General features: G+C 46.0%; 1 protein-coding gene across 2 annotated transcripts; it reads right to left on the minus strand.

Annotated features, from left to right (window-relative positions):
* Positions 1–232: 232 nt before the first annotated feature.
* On the minus strand, positions 233–19,169 carry MCM3 (minichromosome maintenance complex component 3). 2 transcript variants are annotated; one of them, XM_070584794.1, is made up of 17 exons: positions 18,788–19,169; positions 17,613–17,725; positions 16,679–16,887; positions 16,059–16,189; positions 13,805–14,043; positions 13,219–13,327; positions 12,258–12,411; positions 11,778–11,909; positions 10,633–10,841; positions 9,117–9,291; positions 8,627–8,753; positions 7,264–7,414; positions 4,675–4,815; positions 3,615–3,718; positions 2,992–3,077; positions 2,479–2,548; positions 233–1,002 (listed from the first exon to the last, which is right to left on the minus strand). In XM_070584794.1, exons 1-17 carry the CDS (start codon positions 18,998–19,000, stop codon positions 804–806), a joined length of 2,562 nt encoding a protein of 853 aa, XP_070440895.1. In that variant the 5' UTR covers positions 19,001–19,169; the 3' UTR covers positions 233–803. The 2 variants fall into 2 exon arrangements, with proteins under 2 accessions (XP_070440895.1, XP_070440896.1); XM_070584795.1 differs by lacking the exon at positions 17,613–17,725 and having other exon boundaries at positions 18,788–18,984.
* Positions 19,170–19,189: the final 20 nt, after the last annotated feature.

The raw sequence follows: 19,189 nt of genomic DNA on the forward strand, positions 1-19,189 counted from the left end.
TAGCTACTTCAAATCGGCAGCCTTTAGTTTGCACAATTTTAACTGATAAATGCTGGTGTCACTGAGGAAGAAAACTGCCTAAAGAGAAGACCGAACCCCCCGAGAGCATGGCAGCCTGCTGCCACCTTGTGGTGGCTTGGTGCAAACGTGGGAGCAGCGAATACAAGGCAGACCTTTCAAGCAACACAAAATGGAACGTGTCTGTGAAACCACATAGTGTTAAGGCCACGTCTATAGCATAAAAATGGGTAAGTTTATTCAATGTCTTGGATATTCAGGTCAAAAGTATGCATTAGTCTTAACTGATGCTACTGCACATAAGCTTTTTTGGCCTCCATGACTTGCCTCAGAGCTTCTCTCCAGCAGCATAAAACAATCCAAAGCCTATTCTGGACCAAAGTGCTCGGGAGGAAGAAAACAGCCAACGAACACAGAAAGGATAAACAGAAACCAAGGTGCCCCCGAAATTAATCAGAAGTCATATGTTATTTACAGCAAACAATGGTTTGGTTTGTTTGGGGATGGGAAGCAGGCAGTGTGATCCAGTCTCTTGCAATGAAGAAGCAATAGTCTTGGTCCTTCCTACTTTCTTCTCTTTACCTCACGGCAGCTTTCATTGCCCATTCCCAAGGCTTCCACCGACTCCTGATCAGCGTCATCACATGTCTCCCAACTCCAGTTCAATTAAACACTCTTATTCAGGGAATAAAGGCAAAGACTTGGGGGCAGGGCGTATGCGGTGGGGGAAGAAACACGGGAGAAACCTTCTTGGCTCAACTCCAAAGTGCAGAGATGAGGCCTCCTCAGATGAGGAAGACGATGCCCTCAGAGACCATGACCTGGTTGTCATCCTGCATCTTGCTCAGCGCAGCCTGGATCTCCGCTGAAGAGAAGGGCTCTTCTTTGTTCTGGTTGATGGATTCTGTGAGGCGATTCATGCCCACTGACTGTGCGTGAGCTTCCTGGAACACCTCCAAGAGGGCCACCTTGAATGCCTTCAACCTGACCCAGAAAGGAAAAACAGAGGAGGAGGAGTAAACAAACCCGATGCTTTCAGGCAAAATCTACTCTGGGAGAATGCAAGGTCTTAATACAGTGTAGGTGTCCCCTATATTCACACACAAATACACACACAGACACACCGCCCTGCCTCTGACGGCTGCTCCATGCCCAAGTTTCCCCTTTTGAAGCTAAACTGTTGTATTATAGAGTTTCCTGCACATTGGAAATAATAGCATTTTAAAAATCAGAGGACTTTGAGGGTGTGAGAATTGGCATTCCCATACACTGTTGGTAGAAACGTAAACTGGGATGGCGTCTTCGGGAGGCAGTCTACCAACACGTACTAAAATTTTAAAGTATAGGGGCTGGCCCCATGGCCGAGTGGTTAAGTTCGCACATTCTGCTGCAGGGGGCCCAGTGTTTCCTTGGTTCGAATCCTGGGCGCGGACATGGCACTGCTCATCAAACCACGCTGAGGCAGTGTCCCACATGCCTCAACTAGAACGACCCACAACGAAGAATACACAGCTGTGGAGGGGGCGGGGGGGGCTTTGAGGAGAAAAAGTAAGAAAATAAAATCTTTAAAAAAAAAAAACAACATTCAAAGTATATCCTGTGACCCAGAGAGTCCATTTCTAGAAATTAGCTTTACAGCTACACTTGCATCAAGTGCACAATGATAAATATAAGAATGTTTTCCAGAAAATAGCAGATTTACGGAAACTAAATGACCATCATACAAACCATCAACAAACTTTTACGCATCCATACTATGGAAACCCTGCAGTCCTCAACGAGAGAGCCAAGTGAGCTGACTCCAAAAGCGCTTGCAGAGAGAGTTCAATGGTTGTCTCCAGGGGGTAGAATTACAATTAATTTTCATGTTTTTTCCTAAATACTTTTTAATGTTTTCAAATGTCTTCAGTTAACACATCATGTTGTATGTGTATTTTAGGTATTACAGGAAAAAAAGCAAACCTTAGCCACGGAGTTTCTTTGGTGCCCAGTAAACATAAAATTTATAGATAAACTGTTTCTGAAACTTTGGTAGGAAAAATTCTTCATCTCAAAACAAACGACAATAATTTAATAAGAGAAAAAAAAATATATATATATATATAAAATCTCCTACTGAGAAGAACTGAAGGTTACAGTGAGACACCAGCTTTGCCCTTGCTCTAAGCCTCTTCTCCTGACCTCACAAGGAGGTCATATGTAAAATGTCCACAGAGAGAATTATTTATAAAGCAAATGGTAAAACGTAAACAACTGGGGATCCTGGGTAAAGACCATACAAGAATTCTTTATGCTATTTCTATAACCTTTTTTAAATTTGAAATTACAATCAGAATAAGAAATGTTTTAAAATCCCCGGGCCTCCAGTTTGGAGCTCCGTGAATAAGCAGCTTGTTCATACCCTCTCCCTGGGAAGAAGGCCTGGCCCCAGCAGCACGTGGAACGCCCTTCCCTCCTCACCTGGACTCGCTCAGCTCCACCTTCTGGGGCTCCTTGGTCTCCTGGGAGTCCACCGTCTTTGGAGTGTGCACTTGAGAGGATAAACGGTTGCAGAGAGTGGGAAGACAAGGTGAAGCCATTTGCACGAACACCAGAAACTGATCTTCTCCACTCCCCAGCCCTCGTGACCCGCTCAACACTCATTCCCTAGGGCTCTCATGGGGCCAGGCAGGACAATTAGGATCAAGGACTTGAGTCAGGCAGGAGACCTTCCACAGACGTTACCTAGAAAGCTTACATCAGGCTTGGCAAAGAGTACAGTGCACTAAGGAGAAAGCAAACAACCGAGCAGAGCTCATTCTCCCAAGTTTTCACCGTGGGTTTCCCCTGAGGTTCTCTTGTGACAAACGTCTTGGACGCAGGGCCCCAAGCAGGGAGCCAAAAGCGGGCCCGCCAGCACGCAGTGCACAGAGCAACTACAAAAGTCAGGAGCCAAAGGAACCACTCCTTTGTCAAGAGGGGATGCTCACTCACCTTGAGGCATTTCCTCCTCTGTGTCACTGAAGTCATAGGGGTCATAGGAGTCCCCATCTTTGGCATCTGAGTGACGAGTCTTCCTCCTAAAATACCCACAGCAGTTAGGAGAAAGGCTCTGGGGAGACCCATCCTGTGCCTCCAACCACAGAAAAAAGAGATTAGAACCATCTGCAATCAAAGTGAAATACCAGGCCGAGGCCCATACAAGCTTACTTCTTCTCAAACAGACCGAAAGTCTCTAGACCAGAACACAAACAGGCCCTGCATCCCAAGGCTCTTTCTCCTCACCACCCACCACTGTAAATTCAACCACAGGCCTGAGAGGGAAAACTGCCTTGAGGAAAGGATTCTGAAATGTATCTTCAAAACCTCTGAGTGGGTTCCTGCTCCTGCTACTTAGCATTTCTTTAGCAGGAGAGAGGTCAAATGCACCCAATGGAGGGGCGCGCTCACTCTCCCCTCTGCCTGGGTCACCTTCACTCACACACCCTGCAGGTCTGGACAGACACCTTTTCCCGAAAGAACCAGATGTTACCCAGCAGCGCTTGATCCACCCTCCACCTCTCTCCCCAGCCCTAACTGGAAGTCTGTTTATCTCACTTCTCTTTGCCCCACCTTACCTCTTCCTCCTCTGCTCTTGGTCCTCCTGGCTTTTCTCCTCTTCATCTTCCGTCTCCGATTCATCCTCATTTCGCTTCTTACGTTTCTTCTCCTTCTCCAGAACCTAGGACCAAGCCAAGTATGGGTAGGCAGCGAGGTCACTGACCCCAGGGAACTGAGTTACAGCCCTTCTGCACCATCAGCACAAATGCCTCCCACGGGTCTAACGACTCACTTAGCCTCTCTTGTCCCCGAGTCCCAGGACCAGGGGCAGGGGGATAGGCTGCCACTCATCTCTAAAAATGCTGGGAAGTCTCAGTCTTTCACATAGTAGGTACTCAATTGAGTGTTTACTGAATAAAGAAAGGAATAAAAAAAAAATTCCAGCCTATAATGGTTAAGGGGAAAACAATTCATTTCCTTGTAAATTAGGTGTTTAATTGAAATTTAAGACAACCCCCTTCCTAGCAAAGAGAAAATGCCAGGAAAAGCTTAGCAGACCCAAAACTAAACACCAATGGGCTATAATTTACCAGATTGGTGAGAGGGTGGGCAACGAGGAAAAGGGAGTCAAGACGTCAAGGCTTGGTGTCTTAAATGACAGAGATGCAATGTCACAAGTAGAAACAGGGAAACAGGATGAGAAGCAAGTTTGAGAGGTCAAGTTTTGACGTGAGTTTTTGAGGTGCTAACGGGACATCTGGAGAGACTGCCAAAGGGAAAGGTACAGAGGCAAAAGGAAGATTGTCAAGGTCAATCCTTTGGAAACACCTACTTTTTCAAGGGCAAAGGAAGCAGGAATAGAAAGAGAAGCAGTTGACTGAAGGTCAACACGTCAATTAAACCAGAATCTCTGGGGCCTCTAGGAGCTCTGGCATCAGTATTTTAAAGCTTTCCAGCTGGTTCTCACGTGCAGCCAGGATTGAGAGCCACAGGTGCCACAGGTCCCAGAGAAAGGAGAGAAGCCGACTGCACAGTGGCAGACATGCTACCGTCTGTGGATGGGCCGAACGCTGTGAGGCCTGAGCACCAACGGTGTACTCAGAAGAGCCTCTCACGCCCAAGCATCTGAATCCTCACCTTCTTGAAGTAGGCGTACTGGACCAACTCCACAGCTTCCTCGGCGTCCTGCAGGTCCACCGTCTTGCTCATGCGAGCCTTGGCATGGGCTGTGGCTAAGCGAATCAGAGTTTCCAGCGTCCGGGCTGTAACTGGAGATGTCTGGGGGTTAGAGAACAAGGGCAGATTATATTTCCAGAATGCGCTAGGCAAGCCCATCACTCCAGCTGCCCGGAAAAGGGAATAAACACCACCAGGAAAGAAAGGATTCCAGAGCTCTGTGTTCTCTAGAAACACCACAGAAAATCCAGAAAGATAAAAACGATCAAATACGTGTGAGAGTGTTGAGGGAGGGAGCAGCAGGTGACAGGGAAAAAGAAAATGAGGCAACTTGCAGCTAGAAAGATAAAAGGCTAGAAAGAGTACAACAGTGAAGGAAGAAAAATCATTCTTTATCACAGGCCTACAATGCACCGAGAACACTGCTTTTATATTCCCGTGTCATTTAACGCTCTTAAAAACTTAGAGAAGTTTTAGACATGAGGAAAATGAGACTCAAAAGAGCTCCATGGAATTTGTCCAAGGTCACACTAAGGGAGGGGTGTGAAAGGGGTCATCTGAGGACAAATCTTGAAAATCTGGGTAAACTCACTTAGGTCAAGAAGAGGAGCACAACTCTGACATGTTCTTATCAAGTGGTTCTCACGGGGGGGCCGGGGGGGCAGGTATAGACCAAACTGGGGCACTTTCATCTTTTCCTATGCTCTTGTCTGAATGGCATCCCCGGCCTAATGAATCAGGATGTCTGTGTTCAGACCACGCATCTGCACTTTTCAAGTTTCTGGTGATTCTGATGTGCCATCTTAATTAAGCATCCCTGACATCATCCAAGCTTCTCATCTATGGATAAAGAAACTGTGACCTGACAGGTGAAAGGATCTGTGCAAGGCCCTAAAGTTAGCTGAAGACCTGGGATCAGAACAGGGGGCTAGTTCCTTCCACCACACCTCCCCGTCTCCCACTGCATGACACTTCAGTGATGTTATCTGCTAACTAAAAAAATTCACCAAATCATTTAATAATTTAGAAAGCTATCTGGAAAAGAAAAAAAAAAGATTAAAAAGATGGCAACAGTTGTTAGCTCAGGTGCCAATCTTTAAAAAAAAAAAGAAAGCTATCTGAGTTTGGAAGTTATACACTCCATTATAAACTCCGGTTTTTGAATCACCTAAAAAGCTAGTGAAATCCTAGCCTGCACTAGCAAAACGAGAGAATCCAAATGGAGGATTTACCAAGCCCACTAAGACCACAACTAAAACAGTGTACTGAGTTCAGTGGGAGCCTTTGACACACTGGAACACGTTCACGAGAGGAGAAACAGTGAAAAAGAAAGGGGGAAGTTTAATCTGAAGAAGACAAGTCATACACAATCTCCAGAAAACAAAATTAAGACCCACGGATAGAAGTCATGGGAAAGCAGGTTTAAGCGCAATACACAGAAGAAAATTCTAACATTTCCATGCAGTGATGTAACAGGCATACTGTCACTGGAGGGTCAAGAACTCCAAGCTGGAATTTCAGAAGGTAGAATTCCTGTCCTGAGTGTGAGCCTGGAGTAGGTGATCTGGGACCAGGTCTAAATCCAAAAGCCTGTGTCTCTGTCACAGAGGAGGGCTTTGGACTTGGGTCTGTCTGCTGTGAACTGTATACGAACTATGCTGCCTCAAAAGATTCAGATAAACCCATGAGCAGCTACACTAGGTTTCTAGAAATAGCTTTGGATAACCATCACAGCTGCCCAACTCCTAACCATCTGTCAAAGTGCAGCCCAAACATCACACTCTCTGGAAATCGTTTCCTGACATTCACACCCGCTTCTGGAAAGTCTAAAGGAAAAATTAATGGCTTCTTTATCTGTGCTCCAATAGTCTTTCACATTCAGTCCTTTTCAGGTACACCATGGTACATATTTACAAATATGTATGTCTGATCTTTCCATCTACCTTTCTGCCTCCCCGTTCCCGATCTGAGCTCTTTGAGGACAGCTCTTATTTTAACACTGCATGTAAAAACAGGGGGCCAGCCTGGTGGTGCAGCGGTTAAGTTTGCACGTTCCGCTTTGGCAGCCTGGGGTTCACCAGTTTGGATCCCGGGTGCGGACATGGCACCACTTGGCACGCCATGCTGTGGTAGGCGTCCCACATATAAAGTAGAGGAGGATGGGCATGGATGTTAGCTCACGGCCAGTCTTCCTCAGCAAAAAGAGGAGGATTGGCAGCAGTTAGCTCAGGGCTAATCTTCCTCAAAAAAAAAAAAAGAGACTAGTCCAGTTCCCAGAAGTCACTAATATGTTTGCTGAATGAATTACAGCTTCTGGAGGCCAATGTCATTTGAAGTAATCAGACACATGTTATCTCTGGGGTTCTCATTTCATTTTCCTTTGCAAAAGGAAATGATTAAAATTGTGTTAACAGGAAGCCCTTCGAACCAGAACGAAAAGGTAAGCAATCACTCTGTGAAAATGCCTTCAGCGCTCTCAGATGGTAGAGACTCCTTCCCCAGCCATATACCTAAGGGACTCCCAGGTCCATCCTCCCTCTGGGGACTCACCCTGGCGGTGTCCGAGCTCATGCTGTCTTGGCTGCGCAGGCGGGAGTACTCTTCTGCAATGTAAGCAGCTGACTCCTGTGTTAGGATGGGCTTGATGATTTTGGCCACGTGGATGTACTTCTTCATGAAAGCTGCATTCACCATCTTCTCCCTGGACCCATACACAGTGAATTCCACTTCCCTGCCACACCTCAGCCCCTGCCTGGGGAGTAGCTTTGCCTCTCCTCAGAGAAGTCAAGGTCAAGAAGCAAAGCAGAGAGACAGCCTAGAACCCATTTTCATAAATCCCATTTAGAAGGCCATGTAGAAGGCCCTTTCACATATTTTTAAATAATTCTACAGGCATTACTTAGGTATTATTTGTGAGGTAGGGAGTTTAGGTATTATTTGCCCTATTTTATAGGTGGGAAAAGTATGGCTCAGAGAAGCTAAAATGGACTCGAATTCAGTTTTCTGACTCCAGATTCTGTGTTCTTAAACTAACAGGTCTGAAGATTATGCTATGCTTCTTACCGTACCACAGCCAAAAAGAGGTCCAGGATCTCACATTTCATGCTGTGAGCACCTAATCACAAGTCCCCTTTTTCCAAATCCACTTGCAAAGCCTCCAATGCTTGCTGTCTACTGACCCTTCACCATAAACTCAACACAAATAGCTATGTGACTTATGTAGTCCTTCCTATGTGAGGGTGACATCACACACCCACCATCAGTTAGGCATGTCGTCATGTTCTATTTTAGGAAAAGATCAGAACCTAAGCTTAATCACCCACAAACATTTACAAGGCAACTGGCCAGGAAAAAGGGGGTATCTGTGGATCCAGGAAATACAACAGACCCGCAAGGTGATTCCAAGCATGACCTTTGCCGGGGCAGCATATATATGCACACTCTAATATGACACAACATTATATATACACGTGCTCTAATATGACACATTATATTATATATACACGTGCTCTAACATGACACATTATATATACACACACGCTCTAACAGGACACATTATATACATACACACATGCTCTAACATGACACATTATATATACACATGCTCTAACATGACACAACATGTATACACACATGCTCCAACACGACACAACATGTATATGCACATGCTCTAACATGACACAACATGTATACATGTATGTTCTAGCATGTCGCCACATATACACATGCTCTAACGTGGCACAACATGTGTACACACGTGCTCTAACATGACACAACATGTATACACACATGCTCTAACATGACACAGCATGTATACACACATGCTCTAACATGACACAATATATATACACGCATGCTCTAACGTGACACAAATCGCAGGTTCCTGCAAGGGAAAGGTATGAGGAATGCTCACTTTTTCTTCTTGGTCCCATGCAGAAGGTTGTCATGCTTCTCATAAATCTGGGTGTCCTGCTGGTCTTCCTGGCTAAAGTTGGGATCGTCTGTAGCCAGGATATCCACAGCACTACCCAAAGGCATAGCTAGAAAACCCAAGTCGAGAGAAAGGCAGAGTAAGAAAGAGCTTAACCCAGGGGAAATTGCTTCTTCTATAGCAAAGGAAGGGAAGAGAGACAAGACTCACAAAGCAAGGACCCAGAAGGAAAGAGACTTGTGGAGCACACAAATAAGGAAAGTGGAACCACCTGCCACACAGAAGATGCTCAAAGGTGTTCCCAGACCCAGAAATAGACAAAAGACACACCTTAGGATACCCTCTAGTGAGCAAGAAGAGGAGGTGGCCAGGTAGACAAAGGCATCTTCAACATCAACCCAGACATTAAAATGCCCACCAGCTGGGTTAAGCCAGATATAACAGCCCTTCCTTACTCTTCTCATGGCCTCACCATCGCCATCCTGCTCCCCAGGTGCCCTGTAACGGTGCATCCTAAGGACATGGTCCGAGATCTCCCGATCCTGCTCAGGGTCCATCTGATCCAGCATGATGAAGAGCAAGTCAAATCGGGAGAGCAGGGAGTCCTGCAGCCCGATGTTCTCCATAGGGGTCTTGTACTGATCATACTGGGAAACATAAAATAGGAAAAGTAGAGGGATATCAATAGGAAGAAAGGACAAGGAGGCTGGAAGGATTCTGGGAGTGAGAATGGAAGACTAGACCTTAAAGAAAAAAGACAAGAAGCAGTGAAGTATTTCATAGCTATTAAAATATTTAATTCATCTCTTCTACCTGCAACCGTTTTCTAACTGAAGCTCAGGTGACCTGAGCGAACTCAGAGCGCTGCTCCTTCTTCCAAACAAACAGAGCCCCACCTCCTTGCTTAGTCGCTGCTAAGAGGACGAGTGAGGGTCTCAAAACCAGCCTCCTCCTTCCCAATGCTCCTTTCATTCCCAAGGCAGCATCAACCCCGAAAGATGATTCCCTCTCCCCTACCTGTTATAAAGGCAAGACAAGCTGGCCACACCAGAAGCACCTGGAAACTTTGGAGTCCCTTACTCAGAAGGTAGTGACTAAGATCTCGACGAAAATGGTCAATACAATACCCATTGTGAGGATGGAAAGAGTTGATAAATATAAAGTATTTGTAAGTATTAGTATTACTATGGTACAGTCGTTGAAGAGGACAATTTGGCAATCTCTTCCAAAATAGAAATGAATACGACTCTTGATCTAGTAATGCCAGTGCTGGGTATATCCCTAAATGTGTAACGAAACACAAATAAGGGGGATGTTCACTGCAGCTTCATCCATAATAGCAGGAGGGATAAGGGGAAAACACCAGTGCCCATCAAACGGAGACCAGCAAAACAAATTACTATAAATCCATACAGTGGAATATAGCTGTTCAAAAGGGAAAACTCATCAAACCTCAAGTGGGATAAATATTAAAGATTACACCAAGCACATCATAGCCACACTAAAAAACAAAGATAAGTAGATGAATTCTTAAGGAAGAGACTGTGTATGTGCTGGTACATGTTTAAGTTTTTGTTTCCTGAAACACTCAAGAGTTGTTAGTGGCTATCTCTTGAGAAAGGAATAGGAGGGAAGGCTTTCAATGTCCATGCTATACCTCTCCGCTCTGTTTACAATCCTCCTACCACGTGCACGTGGTACTTTTACTAATGTCAATACAAGTTACCTGCGTTGTGAGACTGCAGAATATTTTTGTTTTCTTTCTTGTATTTTTAAAAAGTTATCTTAAATGAATAACTTCCCAGGGGATTCTGACGTGTACCAGTGCGTGAGGTGGCCCTAAACCAAGGACAGTAATAAGATGACAAGCTTACTTTTGTCTTTGGCCTGTTATTCCCCTGGGTCACCTAGAATAAACTTCTCAGCCCAGTTACTCAGCAAAACTCAATGAAAGTGAAGACAATGGTTAATGGCCCGATTCTGCTCACCCTGCCATAGACGGGGTTGGCAGCTGCTAAAACACTGCAGCGGGCATTCAGTCGAGCATGGATGCCAGCCTTGGCGATAGTGACTCGACCCTGCTCCATCACTTCGTGGATGGCCGTGCGGTCCATGTCAGACATCTTGTCAAATTCATCGATGCAAACCACACCTCGGTCAGCCAGGACCATGGCCCCCGCTTCCAGACGACGCTCCCCTGGGAAGTGGGGAGATAGAAATGCATGCCACTGTCCAGGTTGTAGGGGACAGAGAGGAGAGATTTCAATTTCCTCCCACACACTTCTCACTATTGCACAAGAGACACAGCGGTCAGCTCCTAGAGACTTAGAGGAAACCCTGGTGGGTCATCTTTTCAAGCTCCAGTCTGAGTCCTCCTTGTTGCACTTTGACCCCAAAGCAGCTAGACTCTGACAAACTTCCTTCAAAGATTTCCTCTCTTCATCCTCATCCTTAAGTGATTTCCCAACTACATCTCTGTCTCTTTTCACAAGTCTTTGGGGACGGCCAGTGGTGCAGCGGTTAAGTCGCACGTTGTGCTTCTCGGCAGCCCGGGTTCACCAGTTCGGATCCCGGGTGCGGACATGGCACCGCTTGGCACGCCATGCTGTGGTAGGCGTCCCACATATAAAAAGTAGAGGAAGATGGGCACAATGTTAGCTCAGGGCCAGGCTTCCTCAGCAAAAAGAGGAGGACTGGCAGTAGTTAGCTCAGGGCTAATCTTCCCTTAAAAAAAAAAAAAAAGACCCTCAAAAAAAAAAAAATAGAGGAGGACTGGCAGCAGTTAGCTCAGGGCTAACCTTCCTCAAAAAAAAAAAAAAACAAATCTTTGCATCCCTTCCTCAAATTTTTAAAATAGTACAATCTTCATTTTTATTTTCCTTCCAATTTGCTAAGCTTTCTCCTTTGAAACACTTTTAAATAACTCTTTCAAATAGCCTTCTAGGAGACATTCTTGTCAACAGAGGGGCATCCAGAGACTTAAATAATTCACCTAATGCCAGACACTCACTCCTCTATAATCTGGCCCAATCTAACCTCTCAAGTGTATCTTCCTAACATGAGCCGGTGCCAAGTTCAGGGAATTATGCTCCATCTCACTGCTGGACCGTAGCCAAGGACACGCGACCTTTACCTGTTTCCTGGTCTGTGGTGACAGCGGCCGTCAGACCCACTCCAGAGGAGCCGCGGCCAGTGGTGGGGATAGCCCGGGGTGCGGTGCAAAGCACATAGCGCAGAAGCTGAGACTTGGCAACGGACGGGTCTCCTGTAATTGGACAGGGGCAGGCGGACTCACTAGGGACTCCCCGGCCCCCCAACAAGTCCTGCTTTCCCAGCACAGCTCCGAGCATAACAGAAATATACAGTAACTGGGTGTTTATTATCTCCTTCGCTTTTCCTTTACCATTCACAGCAGAATATATTTGAGATCTTATAAATCCGGAAACCCAAAAATGATGATGATAATGAAAAAAAGATTCATTTTAGCCTTTTGCCCTCTGATAGCACTGAAATACAGACAGGTACAGAATACACAAGCTGACAGGTCATACATTCCCACAACCACCCTCCACAAGGGAAGACAAGAGCCTAAAGCAAATCCCCAACACCATACCTATCAGAAGAATATTGATGTCCCCACGGATGTGGCTGCCATTTTCTAAGTCTCGTTCCACCCCTCCCAAGAGCAGGCAGAGGATCGCCTTCTTGACATAGTCATGCCCATGGATACTAGGGGCCAGCGACCTGGCCAGCTGGTCAAAGATATCCTACGGGAGGAATAACCAATGGAGTGAAAAGCCTAATGAGATTCAGCGGGGTGTGGCAGAGCTCCACTTTACACTTTAGCCTAGAGAGAACGCTTAAAGAAACACACAAAGATAGACACTGTTTCTAACTGTAAAATCTTCTTCTCGAAGACAAATTACATTGATCAGACCATTGTCAGAACAGACACAGAGGAAACCTAGACTCTAAAACTTGCTTAGAGGTTGAATATTTAAGAAAAAAAGTGATCCCTGACCAAAATTGAAATCTGTTTCTCTTTATACTCCTCATTGATATAAATCAATAAATTATCTTAATTTTTAAGCCAAAAAAAAGTGTTTCCAGGTTGAAAGCATTTTAGGTTTAATAAGAATGTGTACTGCGTTTCAGCAGTAACTTTTATCACACATGCATATATTTTGTTCCCTTCTAAATGTGGACATTCTATCTTTAAAAAAATCAAAAAACAAATTAGAGAACTAAAACAAAAATCACACACTATTTGGAGCAGCAGCGCATCGCCGAGGTGTCAGTGTGCACTCACTGGCCCAACGACTGATGCTCTAGCTCCTCGTCTGATGTTTGTATTAGGTTCACTTAGCAGCCCAGCAGCAGCACAACAGAAATATTACAGAACAAACAACAAACACAGCCTTTTACTTGCTGACTGGTCCAAACCAGAAGCTAGCACCAAATACTTCAGAGGAAAAACCCTGACCTTCCTCCTGATCCAGCACAAAGACGGCCAGGCCCAAAAATGACCCACATGAATCCATCCCCGCCCTCAAGTTTCTACAGCGGGCCCAGACCTTGGAACGGGTTTTACTGAACTTCTTGATCTTGGCTATATCCTCAGCAGAGAACGAAGGCTGAATGTCCTTGCTCAGGTGCTTCACGTTGCAGGCAAGCAGGACCGTCCTGGGACAGAGAGAGGAGGAAGCCGGCTATTGTCAATTCCTAACATCAGAGCCTTTTTAGGCCGCTAATCTAGAACAGCAAATTGGAAAAGAGGAAAAGAAAGGCTGTTCTGTATTCTGCAACTGATTCTCTCTTAGTCTAGGACATAAATACGCTGATGATGCCTCAGCTGAGGAAGTTCTCATCTCCCCTGACACAGAGCTTCAGACAGGAGTGTGTGTGCGAAGGAGGCGGGAATCCATGAGGGACCCCCAGGTAAGCCAGGAGGCTATAAGCACATCCCCACTAACTCCCACTTTTAGCAGAAGATAGTATCACCAGTTTTATCTGATAGAAAAGAGGTACCCCATCTCCCAGGCAGGTAGAGTGCTCCACCTGTCTAACAGAACTCTCCAGAATATGGCACACTGGAGAAAGAATACTAGCAGAAATGCAAGCTGCCAGCAGTACTCCAAACACCTCAGACTGACCCTTTACCTGAAGGTGCCCGAGGTGTAGCCTCCCTTCTTTCCAGGAAGGCAGCGGTAGGTCCCCACCACCTGGATTCGGTCACCAGGCTTCACTTTATCCACCAGGTCATCATCCAGAATGACGTCCACAGAGCGGGGAAGCTGGCCGGCGGGGGCCTTCTCTGGCATCTCCTGGATGGTGATGGTCTGGTGGTCCTTGTAGACAGAAAGGCCATATTCCGTCTCAAGGGGATTGTTTTCCTCATCCTGGAAAAGGAACGTAGGAAAGCAGAGTTACCTCAGCTCTGTCTTAGAATGTCATTTGTTGTAGGAAACAAATAGCATTTGGAGATGACCTCATGGGATTTTAGTATCCAGGAACAAAAAAAGCCAAATATCTCCTCCAGCTTTTTCCATCCCTATCTGTTCTAGAAACAAACCACCTAATGGAAGGGGCAATCTACAGTCTGAAGGGACCATGGCTAGATTAACAAGTAAATTCAGATTCTTACTCCCCCTTCTACAGCCGACTATATGCTTACACTATGATGTGGTATTTCCACTCCTAGGTAATATCCAACAGAAACGTTCACCCAAAGCCATGGACTATGTTCACAGCAGCACAACTGCTAACAGCCCCAAATTAGAACACATCCAAATGCCATCAACAGGATGGTTAAATCAATGTGGTACATTCATACAAATGAATACTATATAGCAGCCAAAATGTATGAAGCACACCTACACACAACATGCATGAATCTCACAAACAAAAGCCAACAGAGTATTTAGATAAAACATAAAAACAGGCAAAAGTAATCCACGCTGTTAGATATCAGGATAGGGTTACTCTTGGGCAGTGTGGGCCCTGAAGAGGGACTTCTGAGTACTGATGGGGTTCTGCTCCCTGGTTTGGATGCTGATTTTACAGGTATATTCAGCTTGTGAAATTTCATCAAGCTGTAAACTGATGTGAGCTTTCCTGTATGTGTACCAAACTTTAGTAAAAAGATATTCAAACTTTTACTTCCTTGCCGTTTTAATTTTCTAAAAACACAACAGGTATCACTTATTGAGTGCTTACCACGTGCAAGGCACTGAGCTGTTATTTCTTCAAACAGCCTCAGGTAATCATTACAACAACTCGGTAAAGCAGGTATTTTTCACATTTTACACATAAAGAAACGGAGGCTGGGAGAGGTTACCAAGGTCACACAGCAAGCAGCAGAGCCAGGATCGAGGCTGATGGAACCTCAAAGCCCGTGCTCTTAAGCACCACACAGATGACCTCCAGAGACCTGGTCCCACATAGCTCTGGGCTCAGGCAAAGAAGCATGACCACAGTAATCAGAGAAGAGTACTCCCTGAGTACTTCCCCGAGAAGAAATTTTAGAAAGTAGGACTCTCGATGAAAAAGAGAGTAGGGTGACTTAGAGAATGCAAATGGCCTGGAAGTAGAAATACATGGGCCCTAGTCCTTAAGGCCAGCACTAAGTGGGACCATAAGCAAGGCATTTAACCTCTTGGAATCTCAGCATTTCATGTGGAGGGAGACTAAACGATTCTAACGTAAGTTCCAGTTATAATTCCAAGATACTCATTCTTGTTTGAGTTGTTTATATGTCAAGATTCCTCCAACAGCTGATAAAATTGAAGACAAGGACCGGGTCTTATTTATATCTGCGTCCTCCATAGCGCCCAACAATTCTCTGGATACAGTAGCTCTCAATTAAAATTTGATGGTGGGGACAGGTGTTCTTTGATAGAATGAGTTCAGACATTAAGCAGTCTATTAATCACCCTTTTTTGCCTGTTAAGTAAAGCATCATATTGTCCTCAACTCAGATTAATCTTAACACTAAGAATAAAGCGACTTCCTAGGCCAACCTTCTCTCAAACCCACAGTAAAATACTTGCAAAGATTACACACTAACATGATAGCATGAGTATTTTCTCATATTACTTTAAGTAAATTATAAAATTATACTTTTTACTATAACTTTGCTAAAAAGATCAATGTAGATTAGATGGGTTTTTTTTCCTTTCAACTCTTTAATAATTTTCTAGAGTGCAAATTTATTCTTTTTTAAAAAAGCAAGAATTGTGGACTTTCCATTTTAGACTCTGGCTAGCAATCAATCTTCCCTTTAAATGAACCCTTAATCCTTACTTTTCGCCCTTTCTACTTCTAGAAGACTTCAGATATCACCCAATGACTTGCATCAAAACATTCACCTTTAACCCCAGCCTCCAAAGAGGCCCGATCAATTCATCGCCCTCACCTTGGTGGGATAGACAGAGCTGGAGGGAAAGGCCACCAGGGTGGTGAGATCGGAATATCGGCGCTCTATGGTCTTCTTGGTGGCAGGACAGTAGTGGACACTGCGGACAACTTTGGGACGAACTAGAGAGCCTAAGAATGGAAAACATGCATATAAAGTCATCCCACTAGACAGTGACAGAGGTGGGATCTAACCCAGGCGAACCTACGCTGACTCCAAATACTGTGTTCTTCCAACTAGCTTAAGCTATTTCAATAACACTTGTCATTTATTCATTTTTATATTTCTAACCAGAACATCACCATATCCATGTAAAACTTTAAGTACAACTGATCCCAACTGAGAAACAGTAGGAGTTCAGAGTTAGAATGAGAAGACTGTCAAAAGCCAAGACTCCTCCACTCTCAGCGGAATTCATCATTCTGCTAGCACAGGTGGTCACTCAAGGTTCCCCTAATCACTGTGCCCACTCAGAGCCCCCCCCAGTTTCACCCCGAAACTTCAATGCTCCTCCGTTCTGAAGCCCCAAGCTCCCCAGCTCTACTCTGCCTCTCCTGCTTTCCCACGCCCCCAAGTCTATCCCACCTCCATTCCCTTAGCCCCCACCTTAACCCACTCACACTTAGTGACAATGCCCTCCACACAGACTACACAGCTGAGGAAGCAGGAGGTAAGAGTCCGGGGAGACACGTGCTTGGAGCCAAAGCTGCCCTCCAAGCCTATGTAGAACTCCTCATACTGCTTGGCATAGGTAGCATCAATGGAGGCCACAAAATCCTTTAAGGCCCGCTGGAAGGCGACCAGCTCCTCAAAGGCATTGCTCAGGAGGCTAAATATGGGCAAGAGAAAGAGTAATTAGGCAGAAAGCAGAGCTCAAAAGAACTGACCCTCAGAACAGAAGTGAACATTCTTAGATGAGGAAGGCCAAGGAGTGAAAATCCTAGCTCCTACCTGCCCCTGCCATCCTCCCAGGCTCAGTGAACCACCTCAGAACCAAGGGCCAACTTGAATTCAACTTATCAAAGATGTAGAACTGATACTCAGGTAAACACGGAAGGAGGAGCTCTTGAGAGGAGCTGAAGAAGGACCCTCAAGAGCTCCTCCTTCCATGTTTACCTGAGTATCAGTAACGCCCACCACCTACTTTTGGAAGAAGATAAAAACATAGGAGCAGGTGAGGCAAAGAGTGCTTCTAGGTCAAAAATATCTCATCCAGGGGGCTGGCCCCATGGCCGAGTGGTTAAGTTCGCGCGCTCCGCTTGCAGGCGGCCCAGTGTTTCGTTGGTTCGAATCCTGGGCGCAGACATGGCACTGCTCGTCAGACCACGCTGAGGCAGCGTCCCGCATGCCACAACTAGAAGAACCCACAATGAAGAATACACAACTATGTATCGGGGGGCTTTGGGGAGAAAAAGGAAAAAATAAAATCTTTAAAAAAAAAAAAATATCTCATCCAGGTCCTCTCCAGGGAGGCCCGTTCCAATCTGGGGGAGAGAGAGGGGAGCCATTCTCACCCAGAGCCAGGACATCCCCTTGGAAACCCTTGCCACTCACCGGTTGGCCCTCTTCTCATTTTTCCTGCGCAGGTCATTCACGTTGACAATCAACCGGGCTTGGTTGTCACTGATCAGCTCCCGAACTTTGCTCTGATAAATTCCCTGGTCTTCCTGCAAAATAGCCACCACGTCTAACAACAGCCACAAATTCAAACAATGTTTTTAAACAGAGGCAGCCCTTGCAGCAAGAAAAATAAGTCAATCTCTGCGGTAGAGCTGAACTCCAATTTCTCCCTTATTTTCACTCCCTAGCCTCAGATTCCAAATACACCCTAAGAGGCCAGTGTAGGAATGATCAAGACTTCCTCCAGCTCCATGCTATTATTCCTTACGTCATTAACAGCTTTTCTGTATGCAGTCACTTCTCAACCTTTAATGTGGAATTAAAAAGAACTCATAAGAAGGACAGTAAGTAAAAACGTTGTTAAAAATGTAAATTAAACAGGCTTTTAATATTCATATTAAAATGACTTCATTTAAGACTTATGTACAGAATTAAAATATTTTATTTCCCGATCATCTATATGATATGGAAAAGAGTTCTCATAGCCAGACCTAAAGGAGTTGGGAGGCTTAGCTATTTGTTTACAGGCACAGCATTATCATCCCTTCAAGATGCTTCACCAACATTCTATGACTTTCAATTTGGGTTGCGTACAAAGCCCCTTTTTCCTGCATACCAGACACTTTGTGCATCTTACCTGGTAGTGAAAAAGAATGCGGCCAAATGAGGAAGTCTTCCTCCGGGCAGGAAGTCAGTCGCTAAAATCTGGAGACCCTAACACGCGGCGGGTCACTACAGTTCTACAGCCATCCTTCCTCCTCCCTCTCCCCAGATGATGAGAGCAAGAAGCGATTTAAGGGTCAAAGGGGGGCTTTGCCACTTTATGTGTACTTAAAGGAAAGCTGTCGCCCTTCTCGAGCCCCGGCCATCGTTAGTACTTGGGAGAAAGTTACAGGACCGCGCGTACAGAAAGCCACTGACGACCGACTGCCCCGCCGGAAAAGCGACAAGATGGAGGTGGAGGGCTCCTGAGCCGAGCCCCGGCGGTCCTCCCGCTCCCCGCCCAGCTGCTCTCGGCGTGGAGCGGCGTCCCGCATGGCCTCCCTCGGCCCGTCCGCGTCCCCAAGGACCCCAAGCGCCAGAGTCTCGCGACCGGGCGCCCCCCTCACCTCGTCATCCAAGAAGTCCAGGTAATCTCGCTGAGCCTCCCGCAGCTCCACATCGTCCAGCACCACCGTGCCCGCCATGCTCGCCCCCTCGAAACTGCCTCCTCCCGAGTGGCGCGGAGGGTCCCTGGGTGACCCCGCCCCGGCGCGAAAACTTCCGAACTTTTCCCGCCACCAAAGGTTACCCTGAGGAAGGGGCGGGGGCTCTAGGAGCATTTCTACATTCTGATTGGCTGAAACCCCTGACGCCAGAATAGTGAGTATCCAATCGAGAGCTGCTTCTTCTTCGCGTTTTCCGAGGGGCGCCTCGCGGTGGCGGGAAATGTGCCATCCGGGGCCCTCTGTTTCTCCCCTCCCGGCTGCGCCCTCACTGACGGGAAAACTGACCAATGGAGCCAAGCAGAG

This window comes from Equus przewalskii, chromosome 19, assembly GCF_037783145.1.
Source record: "Equus przewalskii isolate Varuska chromosome 19, EquPr2, whole genome shotgun sequence".
Classification (NCBI taxonomy): Eukaryota; Metazoa; Chordata; class Mammalia; order Perissodactyla; family Equidae; genus Equus; species Equus przewalskii.